The 25,608-nt window shown below is 40.0% G+C and overlaps 1 protein-coding gene across 7 annotated transcripts in view; it reads right to left on the bottom strand.

Moving 5' to 3' along the window:
* shank3a (SH3 and multiple ankyrin repeat domains 3a) overlaps positions 1-25,608 on the bottom strand; it is a 126,034-nt gene that overhangs the window by 79,262 nt on the left and 21,164 nt on the right. For 6 of the 7 annotated variants that reach the window (XR_015859262.1, XM_088379895.1, XM_088379894.1 and 3 more), the window contains exon 1: positions 11,790-12,136. Coding sequence is in view for 6 of the 7 variants with exons in the window: in XM_088379895.1 (XP_088236021.1) it covers positions 11,790-11,852 (63 nt within the window). In the remaining variant the exon portion in view is untranslated. Of the gene's footprint in view, positions 1-11,789; positions 12,270-25,608 lie in introns of those variants that run through there. The other variant, XM_088379900.1, reaches the window with a different exon arrangement.

Raw genomic sequence — 25,608 nt, 5'->3', positions numbered from 1 at the left:
TGAGTGGGTTGGAAGAACTAATTTAGCAAAATATGAATAGAGTGCAACAAAGAAGCTGCTTTGCTAAAACCAAAACACTGACTCAGAATCAGGTCGACTCCAAATCATTTGGCAACAGACTCTCCACAGGATAGAATGATGTTTGATACTGAATGGATCATTGCTTTACCATCAGATTAGCCATAATGATAATGACCATATCATACTGACAATGTCCGGCAATTGCTACCTTAATGCTTCTAATCACTATTTGCAGTCCAATTACCACCACTGAGTCACAGTTTGCCAATCCAAAAATCCATAAATGAGTATAATTTTGTTATTACTTTATAGCTAGCCTGCGAGCTAACGTCAGCTCTACAGCACGCTATCTATTTCAGATGCAAAAGAGCACACCTCTGTGCCATTAATGCAAACAACAAAAAAATCGATTACTCAGCCAGTTCCTCAATCATTGCGGTAACTATGGCAACTCCACCACATCTTTTATTGAAACAGCTAATGACAATGCAAAGCACTTGAAACTTTGATGATGTTTTCCAGTTAGACTTGACTATATCTATAATTTTACCATGCAGCACTCTCTAATTTATTGCCTTTATTCCTTTCTTTATGGAAATCAGCTTCATCCTTGACAAAGTGTCCCATATTCTTGTGCTTCAATAGATACTGATACATAATCAAAACCTGCTATGGGGTGGGCATCGTTCAATCACTAGGTGTTCAGCGAATCATCACTCAAGCCTCACTACATACAGTAGTCTCTGTTTACTAAATGAACGCTCCATCTTCTGCCACCAGGAAGTGTGATATCACAATGAGATTATTCATGATAACCTGGATTTACCACATATTTGAACAGCACAAAAAATGGGACAATCATTTTAAAGGTTGCTTATAGATGTTATGGAGATAATCTGATCACATTACAATCCGCACTTTCAACGCTTCCATTAAAAAAAAAAGAATGTGGCGGGACATACGCATCACAGGCCCGCACGTGAGTGCTAAGTGCATAGGGTTGTACCTAAATGGAAACAAATGCACAATGACATGTAATTATGTCAGGAGTACTTTGAATTCGCAACACGCACCCGCTAATTAAGACGCATTGTTGTCTGCTTGCGCAATCAAGGGTGATACATGGAGGTTGCCGCTGCAGTATCTGCAAAGTCACTGAAGGTACTGAAAGGGGGCCCCGACGGGTGGAAGACAGAAGAAGTAAAAAAAGAAGATAAGGATGTTCAGATGATGGAGGGTAATGACTCTAACGCACTGCCATGACTCAATCTTGGCCACATGAGTTATGTGAAAATGAAGTCTTGGGAGTGTGTGACTGAGAAAGGACAGAAACTAGTTTCCTGAAGGGAACATTCCAGGACACTCCTTTTGCTGTTGTGATTTTTACATACGGCTATGAAATGGCTCGTGGACACGCTAACTGCATTTTTTTTCAGGCTGGAGTCCGACAGGAAGACAAAGTGACAGCTTTTTTCCTGCAAAGAACAGCATATTAGATGATAGATTAAGCACTACAAGGTGATATAAAGTAACTCCATATCTGAAAACACTTGATAGACACAATAGAATAGAATAGAATAGAATAGAATAGAATAGAATAGAATAGAATAGAATAGAATGCTACCAATTTTATTGTTCATTTGGATAATTTATTACAATTTTGATCAATATATTTGCCAACTCATTTATTGCCGTAGACAATGTTCATCAACTGGAATCCAAGCGCTTAGAAAAGAAAATACGTGTATATCTTCTTCATATATATTCTCCAAATGTGTTTAAAGTGGATCAAATGGAAGTTGGACCAGCATCACAAATTGTACAAATTACAACTCGCAACACTTTCTACAGCTGTCATGACGTTCTCCTTTGATCACATGACTCCAAGAAGAAACCTTGCTGTAACAAAGATAATGTCATGAGGACACATCTGGCTACAGACAAATTAATATAGCACAGCATGGCGTACATTTGTGCTCATCACCGTCATCTGCACAATCATCTCGCAGAAGAACAATAATGCAGCCAGACCCCTTCTGGCACTCGTACACTGCAGTCGAGCTGAACAGTTCACTGAGAAATCACATCGCTTTAACAAACATGAACAAACATGCCTGACTTAAATTAAAAGGTGCACAGTTGCACTCCCTCTCTGGCTGACTTCACCAAAGGGTTAACATCTGAGCTGTGGCAACGCACCCCTGAGACAAGGTGGTGGAAACTGCATTGATTCAATTAACTTGGATTAATGGTCTAGCACAGAGAATCAGACACCTTGAAAAACATCCCTTGAACATATACTTTACAACAAAAATGCTGAGGGTGGACTTTAAACCCTCCTCAGCCATCACGGACAGGATGAAGGTGAGAAGCATAGGTGTGTAATATTGCTGGAGCAACCAGGACACCTGTTGTGTCAGTACTAACATTGGCGGTAACGCCACTGTTCCTTGGAGGCTCACGTCATGGTTGTCACGGTCACATGGGCATGTTAATGCAATATATATCGTGACAGACCTCTGTGTCACAATGCAAAAGACACATCAACTGGCTGCATACTTGGTAAGCAAGTGTTTCAAATAATTAGGCAGCAGCTTAGTTCCAGGTCCAGACGATTTACCACCAGTAGATCTGACACGGCCAACCCGCTGTGACTGCACGTCGGCATTCTACTCACACCTTATTACTTCAAATAAAGCTTACGGTACCTTTGAGGTTCATGAGATAAATTTCACCCCAAGGTCTAATATTCCTAACTTTTTGCAAGCGGCGTATTATGGTTTTTTTTATGTCATACCGCGCATACATTAATTTAATTCAGATGAAGGGGTGAGCTCCATTTAGACATTAAATACAGAGTTCATTTCTGAATGAGGCAATCCACAAATACATTGCACAGGAGAACCAACGGGCCATGTCGAAACATCTACCAAAGAAAAATATTTTTCTTGCATTTACCATGCAATTTCATCATACATTTCTCATGAGATGACGCCATCTCCCAGTGGAGACCACATCATCATCCAGGAAAGAAAATCATACATTACCATCAAGTGTTCTCTCCTATTTGTGGTTGTCAATATTATATTACAACAAAGAATGATGCACACGAGGTGTCTTTACCAGACGTACACAAGCTTGCTGCGATTGGACCAATATTAACGTTTCCATCAACGTCAAAGCCTCTCTGGGGAAATAGTTATGTAACGGGAGATGGAGGAAAACAAGAAACAGAAGAGGGATGTGTGAAAAGCTTGTGCTTGTAAAGTAGCCGGTGAACAGATCAATCAAATAAGCACAAGTGATGATACCGATTTTTTTCAAATGCAAGAGACCCCACACATGAAGAGGAACAAATTGGCAAGTGTGTTCTTACTGCTCTTAAAAGGCCTGATTTGCTATAAATAGTGGGCGATAAATTACTTGTTCACTCTTGCGTGCTAGTGGTGGGTGTGTTGCGAATGATCTACTAAGATTGCAGTCTTTTACTAAGATCCCAAACCGTGGGCAGTAAATTGAGTGTTTACTAACAGATCGCATGTGCTGTTGGCGACAAGTAAAGTAGTGGTCGAGAGCACTCTATTTAAAAAAGGGGTTTGCAATACTGTCACCATCAAACATCTCAGAGAGCACCACGAGCGGCAACTCAAGTTTCAAGTAATGGAATTCCGATTGTCAGTGGAAGATACTATACAAACAAACATATTACTGAATTACAAAAAACAAATCCATCGGGCTGAGACCTCTTTGGCGTTGTCTCCCGAAAAGTAATGATCTTGGAAGTACAAGGATTTCAAGAGACACCAAGAATACTTTACTCCTGGCAGAGTGTGCAAAATGATTTGCACGAATATTTGGCGGGTCTGACGAATGCGATTCTATTCTGTCGTAATATTACAATCTTATATGCATTGTATATTAAAATGTGTCAATACTCTGTATATTCCCAAAAGCCATGGCTCAGCCCAACTCATTGTTGACCACACACTTAAGGATCTGCAAACTTAACTATTGCACAAGTTTAACATTTACGAACCTCACCCTGGAAGGTTTTCAGATCAAATTGAGGAAGAGGGGGGGGGGGAATCACATTAACATACCCCAAACTATAAAATAATTGCTCGTGATGCTCTTTCAGACACATCCGATAATCCGGCCTTTGCTGACTTTGATTTGAATTTAACCTGATTATCTTAAAACATAAACCCTAGATAACATTTGCTGACCCTTAAGTATTTGCCCTAATTACTTATCTAAATATTTGCCTTAAACGGATCAACTTTGTAGCCTTTTTAAGTTGCCTTGAGGCAAAAATTCCATTTCAAAAATGTGACTCTTCCCTTTCTGCTTCACCACTCTTTGGGAGGGCCCAAGAACAGATGCTCGGGGAGAGGAGGGATGCGGTACGAGTGAGATAAGGACACTTGGAAAGGGATGTTACGCTACAGTCAACTCTTCCCTGAGAGGGGAGGAACATGCGGGAGGGTCTTATAGTGAGAATGAAGCTCAAAACTAACACACAGATGTGCTACAAATACGCATGTGATGCGGGGTACTCTCACAAAAGACTTCAAATGTGAAGCGACTACACACGTGACAATAACAATATGACAACACAGCACCAGAGCAAAATGTTCGCATTCAAGATGAATCATAATCGAATCGTGAATTATTAAGTGGTGAGGGATTCACACCTCACAGGCAATCTTCACACCTCACACCAGAAGATAATCTTTAAGGAACCTCATTAGAGACAACAGATAAGTTGCGCCTGACTGGTTAAATCAAGGGAATTACATAAAAGAGTATCTTTATACATGCAAAGAAGAGGAATTTAGATTGAACTGTCAAAGATTAACTTCTTTCAGAATTTGGTTTGAGTTTTATCGCAACCATATTAAATCTGGTTCAATTATGAACTCTAAGACCTCTCCCACTGCATAATCAATCAGACCTGAGCACAAGATGATTTGCCCACTGCAGCACAAAATCTCAACAACGCTGCCAAGATTTAAAAAAAAAAAAAAAAAAAAATCATGAATGTTGGGATCTCAGGAGGACAAGCTAAAGTCCGAAGTCTGCTGTAGTGCAGTGATGCAGTCACATAAGAACCACCATCTGCTAAAAGTGATATCAAAGACGCAAAACACACAGCAATGATGCCCACCGGAAAACATGTTTCCAGGCAGAATGTCCTAAAAAAAAACAAAGAAATCAATTTCTCTTTTGTCTCTTTGTAAAGCGAGTGAGTGATCAGTCATGTATCTCTGCTGAACCCTCCGTTTGCTTAGCTTGCGTATTCTGTTAAAGCCCCGCTCTCGCAACAAAATATTTCGCACTGGCTTCCAGTGGGATTAAAAACAAGTAATGATAGATGCATGGTTTATCCATTCATTTTTGTGAGACTACTTTCCCAACATTTGATACCATATATCTCAAATTCCGCAAATCCGTTCGGTAAACAAAATGGGTTGACTGGCTCATTATTGTTACGTGATCACAACAAGGCCGACTGCAGTACTGAATACATCTGCCCACACAGTCTGTGTCTGTGGCCTATGTTGAGAATGTGACAACACACAAGTAGTATCAAACTCCGAAACACTTTCCAATAATTTTGGGGGGAAATGGGGGAGTCTACTTCAATGGGACACCATGAAAACCAAACGATACACAAAACATTCAACAAGAAATTTTAACAAAACGGATGGAGGGTTACTACAACTACAATCTCCTTTCTTGACTGGCTATCCATATGTAGATATAGCAAAATGGAAGCCACAAGATGAACTAATATTCGCATATCAATACTTTTTTTCCAAAGAAGCAAAAAATCGAGCGCTAGAGATGGAGCAGTAACATAACGTAATAATGTGTGTTAATTTCTGCCTTTACTTACTGTACATTCCTAAATATTGCTCTTAATCCACAATGATTGCATCGTCCCACATCAGTGAAACCCCCAGCTACGCAACAACTGCAAACACAAACTAAAATATTATAGTACCCGCTTTCATAAAAGTGGCTTTGGCTCTTTTAAAGCAGTAACAATTGAAGAATTTGGAAAGAAGATGTGGGAATTCACCTCAGGACGGACAGGGTGTGGTTCATTTAAACAAACTAATGAAGCAAAGTGTGTGAATGATGAAAGCGAGCTTGCTAAAGAGGCAAGACGAGGCGCAAATGGAGAATACAGATGCGTGCAGTTCGAGAGCGCTGGGCCAGACTGTTTATGTCAGTGTCTCACTTGGCTCTGTTGAAAGATGAATAGCAGCCATTAACAGAATTGGAAAGCTGTCTTTTTTTGGCCCAATCATAGAAATTGAGTTTTTGGTGGACTTGGAGATGATGAATGAGAATACCCAGCTATTTAAAAAATAAATAAATAAATAAATACGGCAACAAACGTTTTGCAAATAATCTGCCCAAAGGTCTGAACGGGATGCTATTAATTGCTAATATGACAAAAACACAAATGCTTCTATTCAGGTTCAAACATTTAAAAGGTCTAGAGAAAGGGTTATGGTCTTTTCATAAATGAATTATTTCATATTCAATGCCCAAGCAAAAATGTCCATTCATCCATCTTTTTGATAGTGTTTGTCCTCATTAAAGTTGCAAATGACTTCGGTCGCTGGTCAATCCAGGACAAACGAAAATAGACCCTAACCCTAACCCTAACCCTAACCCTCTCACACTCACAATAACACTCATGGTCAACTTAATTAACCCAACATGCATGTTTTAGGACTGTGGGAGGAAGCCATACATAAATATAAGAAAAGCAATTCAAGCACAAGCAAAAATCCAAAAGGGATTCGAATCATCATCTTAAAAAAACAATAACTACAACAAAAAACAAAACCAGATAGAAGCATTTTAGAAAAAATGTTCTGAAAAAATTATTGAAGACAACTTATTTCAAAAGTCAAAATGAAATAAAAAACTGAAAGAGTCCAAAACTAATCCTGAGTACAAATTTGATAGCTAAAATGTTCAAGTGCACACAATAAGAGTGTTTCGAATGAAAACTAATTTTTTAATTACACTGAAAAAAGTAAGAACAACTCAATAAACGCAAGCTATTTACGAGTCGACCACAAAAATAACTCGACACAAAATTTTCCCCCCAATTTTAAGGCATCCCAATTCCAGTCTACATATACAACTCCACTATATTGCATTCTAACTCCTCGCGATCATTTTAAAACCACCCTATCACTTGATTATTTGTAGGAATATAATGGAATATATAAATATGCAATGATCAAAGATAATCAATTCTAAAAACAATTGACAGAGACGGCCATACCTAAATGTACAAGTCTTATTTTAAGATGCTAATCTCAGACATGGGTACACTGAATAAGACAATGAACACAACCCAGTTATGGTGGACTCTCCAATAATGGACAAGTAATGAAAGTCCTGTAATGTTGCATTACTACTAGAAATATGACAATGGCTTTGATTACATTGGACTCCTGAACACAGAACAGAGAGAGTGAGCGCTGTCCTACGGGAATGCTTAGGAGTTAAGTGCTTCCTGCTTTGATATCAAACTTGAGCCAGCATTTTATGTGATCGTCAGTGAAGAGCCAGAGTTACAATTAAGCCACTTTGGACTTGAAGCTTAACCCTGCAGGAGGTTTTCTTGCTTCCTGCTGAAAAGACAAAAGGGTCCCCGGTGTTGTCCTCGCAGGTCGCTTATGCTGATCTGTGCTTGAAACGCAGCGGGAGACACGTAAGCCTCCTTGAGGACTTCTTTCCAACGGTAGTCTAAAGCGTGCTTGGTGCACACCAAGTCATTTACAGTGTGACTGCATGAAGAAAGAAGCGAGTTATGCTTTTGTCTTCTGCTGCTCAATTTATTAGTGTTGAGAGTAAGACTTAAAGAACTTCAGATTTTTTGTAGTGTGTAATGAAAATCAAGTTAACTCGGTGTAATCGATGACATCATTGATATTTGTTTCCAGCCGTCAACTCGCTTAGCGCCAAAATTTAACTCTTTCACTCTCACCCGCCCTCCTGAATCGTTCATCCAATCGCATTCAGACATTGGCTCGTTCAATCACATCAGATACAATGCCTTTGTTGTCTGGCAGACCGTCGGAACTTATTAAAGCGCAATTTGCGTAATGCGACTGCATTAATTCTGATAAACTACATGTGATTTTTAAATAATAACAGAAAGAAGGAAAGCTTTTCAATGTTATGTTGTTGCAAACCTACATCTGTGTTATATGGATTATTGCAGGAGTTTTATAAAATCCATGAAAGTCTCTGAATAGTGATTGGAAGAGTGAGTTGTGGTTTGGGGCTAGTACAAAGACGAAAAGTATTGGAAGCACATGTCTGTTGAAGGAAGGCTGACGATTGAGAGAAGTACTAGATGGATGGATGGATGGATAATTGATTCATTGTAAATAAATAGATAAATAGATAAATAATGTACCACAAATGGTCCATGCCTTTGGAACCCTACACACAATGAGGAAAAAAAACACTTCCAAAAAAGCCCTGTCTTTTGGTTAAGAATTAGAATTTATTGAGAAGCTGCCCAAATTTAACCTTTGTATTTTGTGAAAATATTTATTTAATCTCACACACCCTCTGGAGGACACATGGCAGTAAGCCATGGTGTACACGGCTATTAGACCTTGAACTGACATAAAATGCTATCTCTTTGCATGAAGCAAGGAAAAAGAGATCAAAATCTTGAAGCCAAGCTCCTCAGTACTACCCGTGGATGTGTGTGTAGATGTGTGTGAGTTTGAACACCGTGTGCGTTTGTGTGTGTATTATATGCGTGAGCCAGCCATCATGAGAGAAAAATGTTTTTTGGTTCACAGACGGCGATTCCGCAGCACCTTTGGGGAATTCTCTGCTTTCTCCTCAACTACTACTGCTGCTACTTTCAGTTGCTTAGCACACATTTCACAAAAGATGCTCACCATGGATGGATAGTCAACAATAATTAACGGATGGGACGACAGAATAAAAACAACAGACAACGGAGGAAAGACTGCACAGCGACACCCTGTAAAAGGCTTCATCTGCATTTTGCACCACCATTAGCGGATAAAGGTCTCCCGAGGAAATGTGAGGGAAGGTGAGTCGAGGACAGATGACAAGGGCCCATTAGAATGGACAAATAGTAAGTGTGTGCATTTGTGTATATGTGTGTGTTGTATCGTTACACCGGGAAATGTCACCAGGTATTTCTCCAGCAGTTTGCTCGTGTGTAGTAGCAAAAGGACTAGTGACATAAGTACGACACTTTGATGTGTTATGTGCGTAAAAAAGTTTTGTTTTATCTGCAATGTTAAATCAGGTGTCAATCTCATCCAGGTCTAATTATCCATTATAAAATGAACTATGAGTTTCCTTTTTCAAAGAAACCCAACCTTTTATAATAAACCAAAGTGAACTCACAATATTGACCATTATGAAAACAGAGTACAAACATGATGAAATAGAAATAATAAACAGGTAATGAAGAAATAAACAAAAAATGAAGAAGAGACATCTCAACTGAATTCGCAATGACTCACAAAGATGAAAAAAAGGAGAAAGAATATATGCTTATGAGCATCATAATATTAACTGTCTACATGTGTTGCTTTACCATTTGTGTTTAATTTACCATTACTTTACAGTGGTTTTAACACCTACTGACTATCGATGCATTACGCTACTTGCGTGATGTTTTCAAATACACAACGTGTAGTTGTCTTAGTTTTATGTTTGGTCTGACAGCAAACTTCTCCTGGAAGAAAACAGCTTCAAGTCTCTTTTTTGATTACTTTTTCAATATTTTCCAAACTGCTGCTTATTGTGAAGTGAATTGAGTTCATCGCAACCAGACAGCGATCGTATTTTAAGATTTTGCCATTGAGTCTGCGCAAAAATTCATCTGAATAACAAATGAGATCTGCGACTGATGTTGGGAGCTATAGGTATCTAATAAATATAAAATTTTTGCTGTGTTTTGCTAAAAAATGGAAATGGACGAGTAGATGTGACACTTCCTGCTTTTATATTACAAAAAGATGTGCTTGGCTGTGCATTTTGGGACGAAAAGAGGCCGTGCATGCATTTACTGGATTCTGTGGACGTAATCAATGCCACAGACTAATGGATTGAACTATTTTATGGAGAAGAATGGAAAGTTTCCCAGTTGGGTCATAACTACCTTTGCACAACCACCTTGTCGGCCCCCTACCATGAAGATTTATAATCCTTCTCATGCCTCTGTCTCTTCTCTGTACCCACCCCCTTGCCTTTCCTCACTTCCAGCTCTTGCTTTAACCGTTATGTACCGACGGTCCGGGGCAAATTTCACTCCTTTTGACATCTGACAGCAAATTTAATTAAGTACCCAAAATGTCATTCTTTTACCCTAAAATTTGAGAACTTGACATTTAATACATCCATCCATCTTCTATACTGTTTAAAGAAAAATGAAAGTTTAGAAATGTCATTCTTTTGTACAGGTGCAACAAATGTTTTTATTTAAGGGTCAAGTCTGACCATCCATCCATCATCTATCCATTAATTTTCTATACCACTTGTCCCCACGGGGGTCACGGGCATGCTGGAGCTTACCCCAGCAGTCACCGGGCAGTAGGCGGGGGACACCCTGAACCAGTTGCCCACCAATCGCAGGGCACACAGAGACGACCATTTGCACTCAGACCAACGGGCAATTTGGAGTGCTCAATCGGCCTAGCAAACATGTTTTGGGGATGTGGGAGGAAACTGGAGTGCCCGGAGAAAACCCACGCTGGCACAGGGAGAACATGCAAACTCCGCACAGGTGGAATCGAACTCGTACCCTTCTAATTGTGAGGTGGACGTGCGAACCAGTGCGCCACAGTGCCGCCCCCAAGTCTGACCATGTTCACTTAAATGGATTTAGCAGTGTGTGTTAAAACAACTAAAATGGTAAGAATCTCAAAACTAAAACTACCCATGCCATAAATGTGTATTTTTTTACAACAAAGGGGGCACATTTTTCATAAATAATCTTAAAACAGTAGAGAGAACTGTCTGTGTTCCTACCAGATTTTCACATTCGGCAGAAACATGCACCGGTTCGTCTTTAAATGGTTAAGGGGGAATCTTGAAATGCTATCAGGATCAAGTCATGTGCGTGCATTTTTGAGGGATGGTGTTTAAATGCAACAGTCCGTTTCCACCACATGCACAGGTTGCCGCAGACACATGGACCTGTTGGTCAGTGACACGTCATGGGGATAGCCCGAGACGGTGAAAGAGTCGTACAGCATAGGATACATGAGGAAGACAAGTCATACAGAGGTCAGAGGGTCCATGCCTTGACACAAGTGTGAGACATGCACCAGGGATGTTTTTTTTTTTAATAGATTAAGAAAAGATCATCCATTTCATTAACATCAGACAAGCTTTTGATACTATTTGAATAGAGCAGTACGATTTGATTTAGAGAATCATTATGAAGATATTCTTAGACCTGGTCAAAATTGCCTCGGAACATGCGCATAAAAGAATGAACACTACGTAAGGGTTAAGTGCCCAATTGTCAAAGTCAGCTCCAGCCCAGTTTATGAAGAGCTTGATTTATTAGGGGGCGTGATGAATATTCCCAGGGAGGAAAAGAACCAGAGTGATGAAGAAGGAAGGTATAGAAGAAAGAAAGTAAGAAAACTAGTAGATGAATGAAGCAAAAAAGTATATTCATAGAGAGGGGAGAGGCCATGCAGTCTCCTCTCCAGTGTGTCTCTTACCGTCTGTTGCAGGTCTGGAATTCCGATGCGGATCACGACCGTGTTGCCCGTGGGCTCCTCCATGGGTGCAGTGGCACCGGGTAGGAAAGCCGGCGAGACGGGAACGGGAACACCGCTGCCGTTGTCACCGTTACTGGCGCTGCCGTTGTCCTCTTCCAGGGAGCTACCGCCGCTGTCGGTGCTGGCTCCCTGGCTGCCGTTTGCGGTGTGTGCGTAAGAGGAGTGCGCGCACGGTGGTGTGTGCACGCGCTGTTGTGTGTGCGTGCGCTGCTGCTGCTGCTGCTCCTGCTCCTGCTGCTGCTGCTGGTGGTCCTGCCGAGGAGGGCTGGGTAGCTCATGCTTGCCGGCTGCCGGACGCAGAGGCATGCTCTGTGTTAGGGACTTGGACTATGTCTCGCTCTCTTTCTCTCTCACATTCACACACTGATACACACAAACACTGCCAGAACACACACACCTCTTGGAGCATGCATCTCTCATCTGGGAAACAAAAAAAAAGAAGAAAGGAGAGAAGAGCCAGGGAGGGGTGAAGAGGGGAAGCAACAGAAGGGAGACAGAGGGGGAAAACACAAACGGATCAGAAGTGCACAAGCACTGAAGAGGAGCCCAAACCAACACGCAAAGGTTCTGAGAGGACATAAAGAAATCCCTGCAATCTTTGGGGTTTTTATGAAGTCCTCCGAAGGCCATGCTAGCGAGTGAACAAATGTAATACATTTTCCTCATCACAGAGAGCCAAAGACATTGTGATTTTAATTGGCATTAGTTTGCAAAGCAACCCCTGGACAATGACAATTGAATGGCACCAGTTTTATCAAAACTGGACATGTCTTTGTGAAATAAAATAATGCTGTTTCATTAGAACTTTTTATTATTAAGACACCAAAGGGAACATGCACGAGAAGAGATCAGGACATGAACTCCATGTAGTGTAAAATGAACAATTTAAGGCTTTGAGTATTACTTGAAACCTTGCAATTTGAACAAGTGAGATTCTGATGGGAGGAAAATGGGCCATACAACATTTCTGGCAGGTTCTTGAATTATTAAGTGTGATCTTAAGTCAGTGCTGTGCTCCAAAGTATTCGCTGTCGCTGTTCACACTGTCCCTGCAGCCTCAGGACCAGAACAATCTGATTGGTTGGAATTTTTAACATATTGTATGCATCAACAGTGAAGTAATCCAACTGCTGCTACACAACATAATGTGCTTGGACGGAGTGCACAGAAAAGATGGCAAAGATATGTAAAATATAAATTACAGAAGACGTGGTCGACATAATTTCAGCACAGTTGCGCCACACGGCTTGCCGTTGTGTTTCCAAGTACGAACCTGCCCAATTTGGAGGAACAGGTTGTCGCTGACAAAACTGAAAATTGGCTGGAGCAATCAAGGTTTCGGTGTATTTTCACATCTCAAGCCAAAATAAATTCCTGTCAAGAGTTTGTCAAGAGTCGAACATTGTTGCTGTTCAACAATTGGATGGTGGAGACGGGAAGTTATCGTCCTCCACTGCTTGACAGCCACAGTTACAAGTTATTTTGCCTTTTGACTTTCAAAACACATCTAACAAGATGTAAACAATTGGAACCAGGGTACTTCCAGCTGGAAGATTGTAGGTGACAACCACATTTTTTACAGGGTACTTGGGTAAAACTTGGTGAGGCTGATAAAATCAAGTGGATGTCATAAATATAGCAAGATCGCTAGACTGTTTATAAATATTCACTCTCTCATTGCTCGTGTTATCTTATTCCCACAAGGTCTAATCAGTATTGAATGAAGATAATGGAACTGTTCCTGCCTTTCTCTTTTGAGCATTCTACACATGGAAAACCTTTCCTTCCTCTGAAACTTCAGACATTTAAACTACGGCAGCAGAGAAGAAGACTAAAATCATCAGTCAAGCCACGCACTCAAATGATCTTGGTCATGTGTTTGTTTACCAGAAAATGAAGACTAATGCCATCCAAAAATGATGTCATGATGAAAAGGTTTCTGCCCACCCATCAAGTGTGAAATCCCAAACCATTTTAGTGAGCTTCCTATGCCAGGAAATATGTCTTGAAGCAAGTTGCACTGTGTTTGCCCCCATTTGGAAAACACTTGCAGCCACAAGCAAAAATCTGTTCTTTTTTTCTTGTTCATAGAAAAACTAAACAGAGGCACAATCATTTTCAAAGACTCTTGTTGGGTGCAGAGTGCTATCAGTGATCTGCAAACTGCCACATAAACACACACTATTACACTAAAGCTACAGGGTAGCATAGCCACCAGAAAATAATCCACCTACATGTCGGGATGAGAAAAGAACAGCAGTAATGATCCAAAACTCTCCAAGTTGTTCGAGACTCAAGCGTTCAATGCAATTTCTTCGGCTGCCATGTTTCTGCCAGAATTCACTCTCACTAGTCGTCATGGTAACGCAATGCCACACTCGCCTTGGCACAGCCCACAGTAGGGTGGAGTAAGACATGGTTTATCTGCATGAGGTAGAACACGACAGTTTCTAAAACCAGCTGCTTTGAACAGGGCACCGAGTTTTAATTTGTCTCAAGTGGTTGAAAATTCATATGCAAGGTTGAGTTTTGCTTTGTAACTATAATTCTAATACCAGAACGTCACCTTGTCTACTGCACCCCTTATTTTAGAAGAAGATTGTATTGATGCACATATTAGAAGAAACAAACTCACAATTGTTTAGTATGGCGGAAAACAATGTTTACCATTGTGAATCAAAAGTGAATCCTCAACACACTTGACAAATTAACAAGAATCATCCACTTATCCAATCCATCCGTTTTGTGTTCTAATTAGGGGAGCAAGTAATCTGAAGAGCTAATCACAGGGCACATACAATCAATCCCACAAATGTACAATTTGAGGTCTTCAATTAAACTACCATGCATGTTTGAGTGCGTGCAGTGGAAAACCAAAGCAAACACCACACAAAGAAGATCACAGCCAGAATTCGAGTCGCACACTTATGATGTGCTAAAAACAAGAAGGAAGTCAAATGTCCAAAATGTGGAACATTTCGGGAATGTTTTTCTAGGTCCGCTGGAGTTGATTAACTTGTGTTAATGTTTAACCAACCTGATAACGAGGAGAAAAAGCAAATTGAATCGATACACTGCTGACATCGGTGACAGTGACCTGTGGACGATCATTATTTCTATTTCAGTGTTTCTTATTCGACAATAAGAAAGTGACATTTTTTGTTGGATTTACTTGGATATGAATATGTCATATCCTTTGCAAAGGAGAATGTTAATTTCCCCGTAGTTGAAAGGCTATTTTCACTGCAATATAGAGAGATTTGAATGTATCATCATTGCTGTGCACTGAGCTGAATGTCGATGAAGAACAGTGCATGATGCATTAGCATAACACTCCAGCTTGGAGTCTGCCATAAGGACAGAATGATTTACTTATCAACCAATCTTTCTATTCTAAATTATTTGTATTCACCCTTCCTTTCCGTCTCAATTAAAATTTCTTTGTGTGTGGCAAATACAGTGCAAGGCCTTCAGAAGCAAAAATGAGTCAATCGACACTTTTTAATGAACAGAAATTCCCTGAATGGATTGTTTCATCCATCTTGCATCATCATGCTAAATCAGGAATTAGGGGGAGATCGTCACTCGAGACAAAATTTAAAAGCACATATCGGTTTGAAGCATCAGACATCCATTTGAATCCACAGTACAGCTGTGTATTTTTTTTTTTTTTGCTAAAATATGTTCGACATGTGTTTTTTAGTACACCATTGCAGTGGTTTCCCGTTTCTTCAAGACATTCCAAACGGTTGTCGCATACAGGCAATTGACTTTGCACCATCTCTCAGCTTTACAGTTTTTCATTTGGTTCTCATGTTAAGTCACTATAAATTACAAATATGGACCAAAAATAAAACACCGCAATGATGAAAACAAAACTTAAAGAAATGCAAGAAACTATACTGTTTGTACTTTTTCATCAAGTAACCTTCATATCTTCTCTGTGAAACTATTCAACGTAAAATAGCCGTACTCACCTCGCAAACAGGTTTAACTCAATTACAGTCATTACTCACCGTTTTGCGCTTTTACCGTCTCAAATCCTAAATACTATCTAATTACATAACCAAGGACACCACAGAAAAAAAAAGATTTTGACCGTTTTGTCTCAGATTGGACACCTTATTTAGCCCATGTTGAGATCCCAGGTTAAAATCACACAAAATTCAAAGCTGATCCAAACAAAACCAAAACAATCACGATGTAATTCCTCTATATACATAAATAAATAAATACATTTTGGATACAGATCCCCTCTTATTCACTGCACCTGGGAAAATAAGCGAGCGGAGAGTGGAATCACAAGGAGATTAATCATCTTCCACGCTTCACCTCCTATTATCTCGTAGCTTCAGCGCACCTTCGTCTCACCCCATCTTTTACACTCCGGCACAGCTAAAGCCAAGTGAATAATTTAGAGGCATACAAAGCTGCGCGAGCATGGATCCAGTTGCTGGAGAGCCAGACTCACAACCTCTGATGTTCAGATGGAGTGAAACGGCAACTCGTGGAGGTGAAGTGTCAGTCCCTCACGGGTAGCCAACCACAGAGCTTGAAAAGCAGGAGTAAATGTGATAACCCACAACAGTATGCTTCATGCTTCTCGAGACCTTGTAAAGAAAATGTCACGGCCATACACCAACCCCGATCCTTCAGGGGCACATTTTTCTCTTTCTCGTGCTCCCACATAGACAGTTTTTTGGGGGGGGGGGTTTTGGTCCTACATCCCTTCTCATTGAGCGTGAATTTAGTAATTGATTTGACAGGCGGAGAGGCATTAAAAATCAAGGGACAATATGGGTATAGTGTGGCTTCTTTTGCTTATGGTAAATTGGTGGCTTATGGCTCCCCAGACGAGCTCAGCTTTAAATATAGTTCAACAGCAGTAACTTGACGAATGGCACAGACAATTAGGGTAGAATATTATGAATATTTATACTTTGTTATCGTATGTTGTCCGCAGGGGTGCAACACAATAAAGTAATGGGGCACCAATGAATGTAAACCATTAAACTGCATGCTCAATTACTCAAGATTTTAAATATCATCACTTTACAGTAAAGCTCCAATGCAATACTCTGGAAATAAATATGAAAATAAATGTCCAGTAAATTTGAGGCCCATTGTAGAAGAGTGTCGTTAACAATCCAGCCAAATTTGAAGGTCTAAAATATAATGTGGCTTCAAAATCATGAGAAAAAAAAAGCCCTTGTCTCGAAAGCACTGTATGCAGGAAACCACGCCTTGATAAAAATAAATGCGAGTTTGTACAGCAACTTTCTTATGGCTGCATATTTCGACATGGTCGAGCCACAAAAATGTATCTGCTTAAAGTTTCTCGTGGCTGAAATCTATCCCACTCGTTTGTCCCAGGAAAAAACCAAGCTCAATCAGGATTTTGATAAATATTTACTGGCAGACACTTAATGGAGAGTAATGCATGGCAAAAAGATGCCATTTATTTGCAAGCTTCCAGTATCATGCCAATTATTACAATATTATTATATTATTATTATAAGTTTCTCGTGGCTGAAATCTATCCCACTCGTTTGTCCCAGGAAAAAAGCAAGCTCAATCAGGATTTTGATAAATATTTACTGGCAGACACTTAATGGAGAGTAATGCATGGCAAAAAGATGCCATTTATTTGCAAGCTTCCAGTATCATGCCAATTATTGGCCATTTATGCATTATATTAGCATGGCATAAAAAATAATTTCTTATATTGTACTGTGCAGCTAGCCATTTTAATTTTTTGTTCTCTGGTTATCAGAACACTTCAGTCTTCCAGGGCCTCAGTTCCCTTCCACCACCTAAAAAAAAGATACTCACACACAAAGACAAACAAAAAACAATGAACACTTGCGTAGTTAATCCTTCAGATGCTCACTGAGCTAAAATCCCACAAGCTCTTTCAATATAGTAAGTTTTATTGAGCGTTATTTGATTGTGTTGCTTTACTGCCATTTTGTGTATTCAATCCACTCCAGAAGCGTGCATGCATCACCAAGCACAACAAAATATGCCCATCCAGCTGTTAAAAAAAAAAGTGCTATTAGACTTGAAAATCCTCCGGTTTGTGTGCGAAAACATGCATACACTTCTTAGACACACACACAGTCACACACACACATATAATTGGGACAAAGATTAGCTATACACTACACACCTCAATCCCGGGGCCACATGCACACACCTCATATGAAAAATTAGCCACGCACTGAAAGCTTTTGAAATCAATACGCTACAGAAACCGAACCACCGTCCTGAAACCACATTTTCTATCCCATTCGCATGCTCTGACGCAGCATGTGGCTTACACACACGCACACAGAGCTTGCATGTATGAAGCAACAACGGCAATTAGCAAGCGAAAAGAAAGAGTGAAACGCTTACAGTCGAAGTGAAAAAATGCATGTGTGGCTCATGAATAAATTGTAAATACCAAATTCCTACTGTTTGTGCAAAAAAAGGTGCAAATGCACAGAACAATCGACTGCGTAGCAGCTGGCTCTTTGATGCAAATGACTATTAATGATCGATGAGTCTCTCAGCAGAGAAGTTAATAAATGTGTCAGCCAAGTAAATTAAGGTACAAAAATTTACAGAATATCGGCTGTATTTTTTTTTTTCTAAGTCAAAGTCAGCAAAGACCTGAATCTTGGATGTCTCCAAAAGGTTATGTTGAGAATTTGTCCTGTGTGGGTATGGAGGAACAAAACAAAAATAAATAAAAGTGAAAATGCAAAGAAATAATTACAAAATACGTATATATATTTTTATTTAGTTAGTTAGTTCCACATTCTTTTTTGTATGTATATTTTTATTTGTAATTCTTTTTTTGTATTTTTTTTACTCTTATTTTGCATTATATACTGTATATTTTGTTGATTTTCTTTTTCTTTTTTTAGTTTGAATTTTGCAATGGTTGATTGACGTCAGTGCAGCAAGCGCGGTCACCTTCACCCTGTTGCAGACCCAAGCTAGTGTGCCTTAGCTCTTGATGCTGCATTTTTATATGCCACATCACTATGGCAGCCCTCATTTGACCTAGTATATACATATACAATACAGGTCTTACTTGTTGTTTGTAAGCGCATCTCACTCTGACTCCAGAAGTGATCTTCCTCATCTATCAGATAATAGAAGCTGGTTTAACATGAAGAGCCGCACAATCTCCTGACAAATCCACCGCCGGGCTCTAAGGGCCACACAAGTGATGAGGAATTAATTAGATGAAAAGATAAATCAGCATAAAATCTCTGATCAAATTACGGCTGAAGATGAGGCTGATCAATCACAGTGAGAACAAGGACACACCAGACACTGGTGAACGCCAAGAAGGAAACAGAGGAGCGTTTTTGAAGTCTATTTCCATTCATTATATCTGCCTCCAATTTTGACGCTATGATTTGCAAACCTCCCTGTGAAAATATTTCACTGTTTCCTCTGTTACTGTCTTAAAACAGCACAAAGTCTCCCGCCTTTTATAGCATCCGTACAAAATTGAGGAAAATAATTACCATAGTTTGCAGCAGGGGCATTGCCACACTAATGAGAGGAGCGGTAACAATAAAAGGACTTGTGTCCCTTATTAGCATAGCAAACACAGTGGAATCAAGATAGGCTACTCGTTATTACATCAAGATCAGCTTCTTTGATCCCTGTTAAATGGTGACATAAGCTTTTGCAAAGTCATCTACTCCTGGCATTTTAGGGCTATTGATCGGTCATTTGTGCAAGGAGAGCACAATACAAGGGTCCATGGAATATAATAGTTTCATCAAAGTGAGCCCTACCTTAGGCACCCGGGCCTTTGCTGGGGGCTTTACTTGATGCGCCTTTTGATACCACCATTTTCACGTTGCAATCACAAAACCAATCAAGGCCATAAGAAAATGCAGTATAACAGCATGTGACAGTCACACACGCACGCATCTGGAGCGGTTCAGAATCAATATTGATGTATAGTAATGACAAAAACTTTTTTATTACATTAACATTATTAATTAATATCTTATTTAATGTATTATGAGTGCAGATGACCCCAGACGGGTTTTCTTGGTTGAATTTGGCTTTACTCTGATCATCTCATCAGATGACAAAAAAATGTCAACATCATCAAGGTACTCGCCCTGTGCGGATGAAGTTGAAATCTGATTGGTTGAATAAGCCTTAAATAAGTCCTGTTGTTAATATAGTTCAAGTTAGAGGAGGCAACAAATCTGATTCTGAAAGCAAGGTTGACATGATAACACAAAGAGGCCGAAATTTGATTGGGCTAAAAGAAAAAAAAAAAAAATCAAACTCCATATAGACAAAGCACAGGAATGCTAGCAAATGAAAACAATTGGTATTAAAACACAATGAGTGTCATATACCTTACAAATTGTAAATGGGCTTTTAGCTGTACAAAAATAAAAAATAAATATTTGCAAAAAATAAGGACCGAGCCTTACTTTACATTTCCAGTTTCAGATTCAGAATTAGATCACATCCTCAGCAATGCCCAGCAGATCATCGGACCGCATATTACAAAGCTTCACTGAAAATCTAAATTAAGTAAGGAGAAATTTCTCCTTGGACTCACATCAATAGCAAACCACACTTGAACGTTAGAAAATGTGCACAACTGCCATTTGGGTTTCATTTCTTGTGTTTGAATAGCCGCTAATTAGAGACCGTCACTGCGAGTGTGTGCCGGTTTAGCTGGTTAAAAAGATAAAAAGAAACATCTGCTAACACCTGAGAAGGCTGGGATGTTTACAGTGTTTCTATTCTGAAACACTGGCAGGATCATTTTTGCTGCTGTTTGGCGCAGCGGGCTTGTGGAGAGCCCAGATGTGGCCTGATGTAAACTAGAGGCACTTACTACACCATCTACCCGCAGAGACGTCACTGGGTATATATTTAAAAACATCTCTATCTATTTGTGGCTTGGTGACTTGTCAGCAAATGTTTTGATGAGTGGTCTCCAAACTACGGCTTGGGGGCAGCCAAATCACAGGCTGCCGATCAGCTCCTATGAGAAAATCGTTTTTACAACACTGTCGGCGCAATGATAAGATAAGCACTGTTACACGGGCTACAAAATTTGTCAATAAATGCAGGTTTCACACGCTCTGCCTTTCTCAGTCCCTCTCTCAACCAGCCCCCCTCCACACCACCCCCCCGCACACACACACACAGCAGAGTTGATGTATTACCTATTACGTCGCTCCGGTCATACTGTCACATGGCCCAAAGCAGTGGATGTTTTATGATGTTTGGGAAAATATTCCCCCTTAAAAATAACTTTATTATCAAAAGCGCCTTGAGGAGACAGCGTTGACTAAGATGCCAAGCCACAAGACAAGATGAGGGCCTCTACGAGTGGTACATTGTCTGTCACATTTCATGGGCTCTGACATTATAAAGGAAACAGCATTTGCGCCAATGGAGCAGAAATATTGTTATACGGGGACACAAAGCTCTTATAAATGTACTTCTCGATTACACATCTGCGACCTCCGCCGCCTCCGTGTCTTATTGTCGTCCATCCATTATTGTCACTTCTCTGTAGCCACCTCGGTTGAGGGATAACAAGGCCTCCAACTATAATGCCTGGGTGAACACTGGGAGCAGTGAGGAACAGTGGTTCATTTTCCCTTTTACATGTACATCCAATATCGATTGGAGAAACTATTGTAAGAACACCCCCCCCACACACACACACACACACACACACACACAGGCTGAATGGAAAGGCCGACGGCATGCGGCCAGGATACTTGCTTTTCCTTTGGGTTCATTTGAATTCTTGATTAAAAATATGAGGTTATCACTGATATCTCAATTTCACCTTTTTTTTTTTTTTTTTTTAGCTGTATACAGTCAAGTCCATAAATGTTCGGGCATGGAGTCAATTCACATTCTCAGCATCACCACAATGGATTTGTAATGAAACTTTTGAAATCTTGAATTTTCTGTTTAACTTTCATGTGCTATATATTTTAATTTATTATTTGACTAGAGTTTGTGTCTAACGTTATTGTGGATTACAATAATTTCAAATAAGAATAAACGGGAAAAAAAAACTCAAATTTTGGAAGATTAATCAGGCCAACTTTAATGTTATTCACTGGGGGCACTTGAAAAGTATTTTTTTGAGGTGTTGCTTGGTGTTGAATGTTTCAGAACCTTCTTTTAATACATTAGTAATGCTGCAATTCATTAAAATACACCTGGGTATTTGAAAGCCAGATGAAAATCTCTAAAGAAGGCATGACTATGATGTTATCACTTCTTCTACAATAATGACACCCCAAGCTTCCAAAGGGATGTAAAAGGTGCCCTTGTGTATACATTTGTATGCAAGCCCAAGTGAATGACCGAATATGTACACGCACTGCATTTGAAATTGCCCTCTTTCAGCCTAAGAGCCAACGGAGAAAAATCTGATTCCCGTCTCAAGAGAAATAAATGCAACAAAGGGTCTAAGGGAAAAAGTGGACGAGCAGATAAAAGTGACTGTGTAATGAGAGAGAGAAAGCAAAGTGCAAGCCATTTCAATAGACAGACAGCTTGCAATGAGGCCCGAATAAAAGCAATGACCTCGCAATGGCATCGGAGCAGCCACTGAGCCAGACGTTTACTGCATAAAGGCGTTAGCTTCTTCGGGGTGATATAATGAGGACAACACGCTCTTAACAACAGACAGAAACATTGGGGCTGACCTGCCCTGAAAACAATGTTAGTATCAAATTCACTTACAGTGGCTGCCCTGAAAACAATGTTAATATCAAATTCAAATTCACTCATAGTGGCTGCCAAGTCCATTGTTGGCAAAGACAGATAACGCCATGGCAACACGGTACCAGGGTGGATCGAGGACTTTGTCAATTCACCGTGAACTCATTTCACATTTTTCAGATACTTAAATACTATGAAAAGAGCTCATCTTTCTTGAACAGTTGCTCGTGTGCTAAATTGGCTGGCGTGTTGCTCTAAAACACCCGAGTGTCGCTCTGCGGATGATAATAGAGCCTTCCTGCTTTTGGCAGTTCCAATCCAAAGCATTGTCATTTTCTTGACCAGCGGCCAGAGTTATTATGCACGAGCCTCCATCATCAACATACCTCGATCACTCTCTCTACACTACCTCCCATCCTGCTTATGCAACCCATTTAGATTAATGGCCATTGCATCTTCCATACTCCCCTTTTCTATAGGGTGAGTCCTTACTGAGCTGGGCTGTTCACCAGCAAATCACAATATAAAATACATATTTTTGAATGAAGGGAGGCGGCCGGCGTACTTGGGACAACCCACCCAAGCGTATGCAAACTACACAAAGAGATCCAAGACTAGAACTTCTCAACTGTGAGCCACATGCGCTTATCCACAACAACCTGCTGCTACCATCATATTTTTCACGAGGGAAGTTCATGACACAAATAAAAACTTTGATATCTCTTCCGAGTACAGCATCTAAAGCCAACGCCGATACAAAAACGTAAACAGATCAAGACAAGACGAGACACCCACTCACCCTGGCTGTACTTTGTCTTGGGCTTTCCAGAGAGCACTACTGATTTAACGTTGGGGAATTGTGTTCATCAGGGACATGTCCCTTGCATTTTGTTCAGACATTTTGCAGCCCCCCAAAAAGCAATATTTGCTTGTTGGAATAATGATAATGATTTCAAGAGTGCCTTAACACCATCTTGTCCGCATTTTTAAGACTATATAGACAAAATACATTACCAACCCCACAAAAGAAAGTCCTAATATTGTTTAAAGATTCTTGAAGCTAAAAACAAACAGCTTTCCCTTTGAAAACGTGACCCAAAGATAGGAAATGAATGCAAATCAAGTTGAACCAATACACACAGTGGTTCCCATAGGTGCCTTGTACAGAGTCAGTAATAATAAGTCAGCCAGGCATCTCCGCTCATTTTTCCCTCAATAATGTCAATACTGTGAGCCAACAATAACTTTTCCCTTATCCCCAACAACTACTCTAGATATGTCCTTGTTAAAATGTAATATTCTTTGCACATTCAGCCATCTAAACCAAACACATCTTATTTATGTCATTCATTTGGTTGTGAGGGTTGCTTATATAGACCTTAGTAATCAACGTCATGTTCAAGTAGAAGAACAAGAACAAAAACACTGTCGGAAAAAAATCAATCATCCATTTTCTGAAAACTGGCCATGTTTTGTTCAATATAATGAAGTCAAACAGCATTTTTTAAAGCATGTTTTATATTAATCCTATGGGAAATTTATATTGTTTTATTGATTTTGAACTCACACTCCCCGCAAAAGTATTATTATGACAAAGCCAATCCCTTTACTTTAGCTGTTGACACATGTGTAAGTAAAAGTATACTGTAAGTATCGATCTCTTGTCTCAGATTAACCTTTTGTTTTCAGATTTCCTCACTGTTCCATTTACTTTAAGAGGGCAATGTACTCCCAGGTCACAATCAGGATCCCGAAAGGAACATTTCATTTGCTCGTCTCATACTTGCCTAAATTCAATATATTTCGACATGACAAACTTCCACCTGCATGCACTCACCTCCAAAATGCCAGAAATAAAATTGGAGTTAGAGGATGGACAGGTCACCAGTTAATGACAGATTAAACTAATGAATGTGTCATTTTACATTATAATGGGTTTTCATTGACTATTCTTCTTATTAAGGCTAATCTCAGCAGTGCTATGTAAAGCGTTGACTAGGATGCCAAGCCGCAAGACAAGATGAGGGCCCCTACGAGTGGTACACTTACATTTCATGGGCTCTGACATTATTACTCTGTTTCAGTTTACTGTATGCTTCAACGGATGCTTGCACTGGTTTTGAAAAATGGAGTGAATGGCAAGTGATGACATCAAGCAGAAAGCAGCATGCAGACATGTCTGAGCCATTTCCAACTGGGTATCTACACAAGCTCGCACTTTCTCATTTTAAACTTGGAACCGTGCCTGTATATCCGGCAGAGACAGACTATTAAAATAAAAGGAAGTGTTATCCATCCTCTCTATGTGTCTCTCCACACTTGAAAATGCTTTGGGTGGAAATTGCACTTGCGGCTTTGTTACCCTCATATCATCACCTGGCATCATGTCAATAGATATATTGTCCAATTATTTTCAGTCAATATGGTTGGAGTGCTATATAAAAGATGGATTGATGTTTAAAAAATATAGATAGATACAGCGCACCATAACATTTAAACACCTCTAGAATTTGGAAGCACACCAACTTCATGGCAGTTAGCCAGTCAGCAGACTTTCACTCAGCGTTTAAAGGATGAATGCCAAAATTTTCTTTGGCTGTTTTCGTGCTTTTTTTTCTATCGTGGGGTATGCAAGACTGTCTAGTGATGACTAAAAAGTCAAGGCATCACCCACAATCAGAGTATATTTTTGCTCTCTCATTAAAATCAAAGTGTCTGGCGTGAGCATGTTGCATGCTACTATCAAAGGTCTTAGCGATTGTCCCACGTATCAATGACCCATCGCACCTGATTTGCATGGTTGCATCTCGCTTATGAGGAGCTATAAGTGGCGCTTCCTCGGGTGACGAGCCTCATCACGCACAGTGAGGGCAGCCGACCGCCTGCACCTGTCATGCCTTAACTAGCAAATGGCAACTTTTATGAGATTTTACGCTCATCCCTAAATGCACGTTTTGCCTTTCAGCGGCTCCGTAAAACGTAGCAGTTCCTGCTCATTCATGCACGGATGACGAAGAGCGCAGCTGGC

The sequence above is a fragment of the Syngnathus floridae genome, chromosome 6, assembly GCF_059516105.1.
Source record: "Syngnathus floridae isolate MCC-2025c chromosome 6, RoL_Sflo_1.0, whole genome shotgun sequence".
Taxonomy (NCBI): domain Eukaryota; kingdom Metazoa; phylum Chordata; class Actinopteri; order Syngnathiformes; family Syngnathidae; genus Syngnathus; species Syngnathus floridae.
Note: the sequence above shows the minus strand (reverse complement) of the source record. Positions and strands in the feature narration are given on the sequence as shown.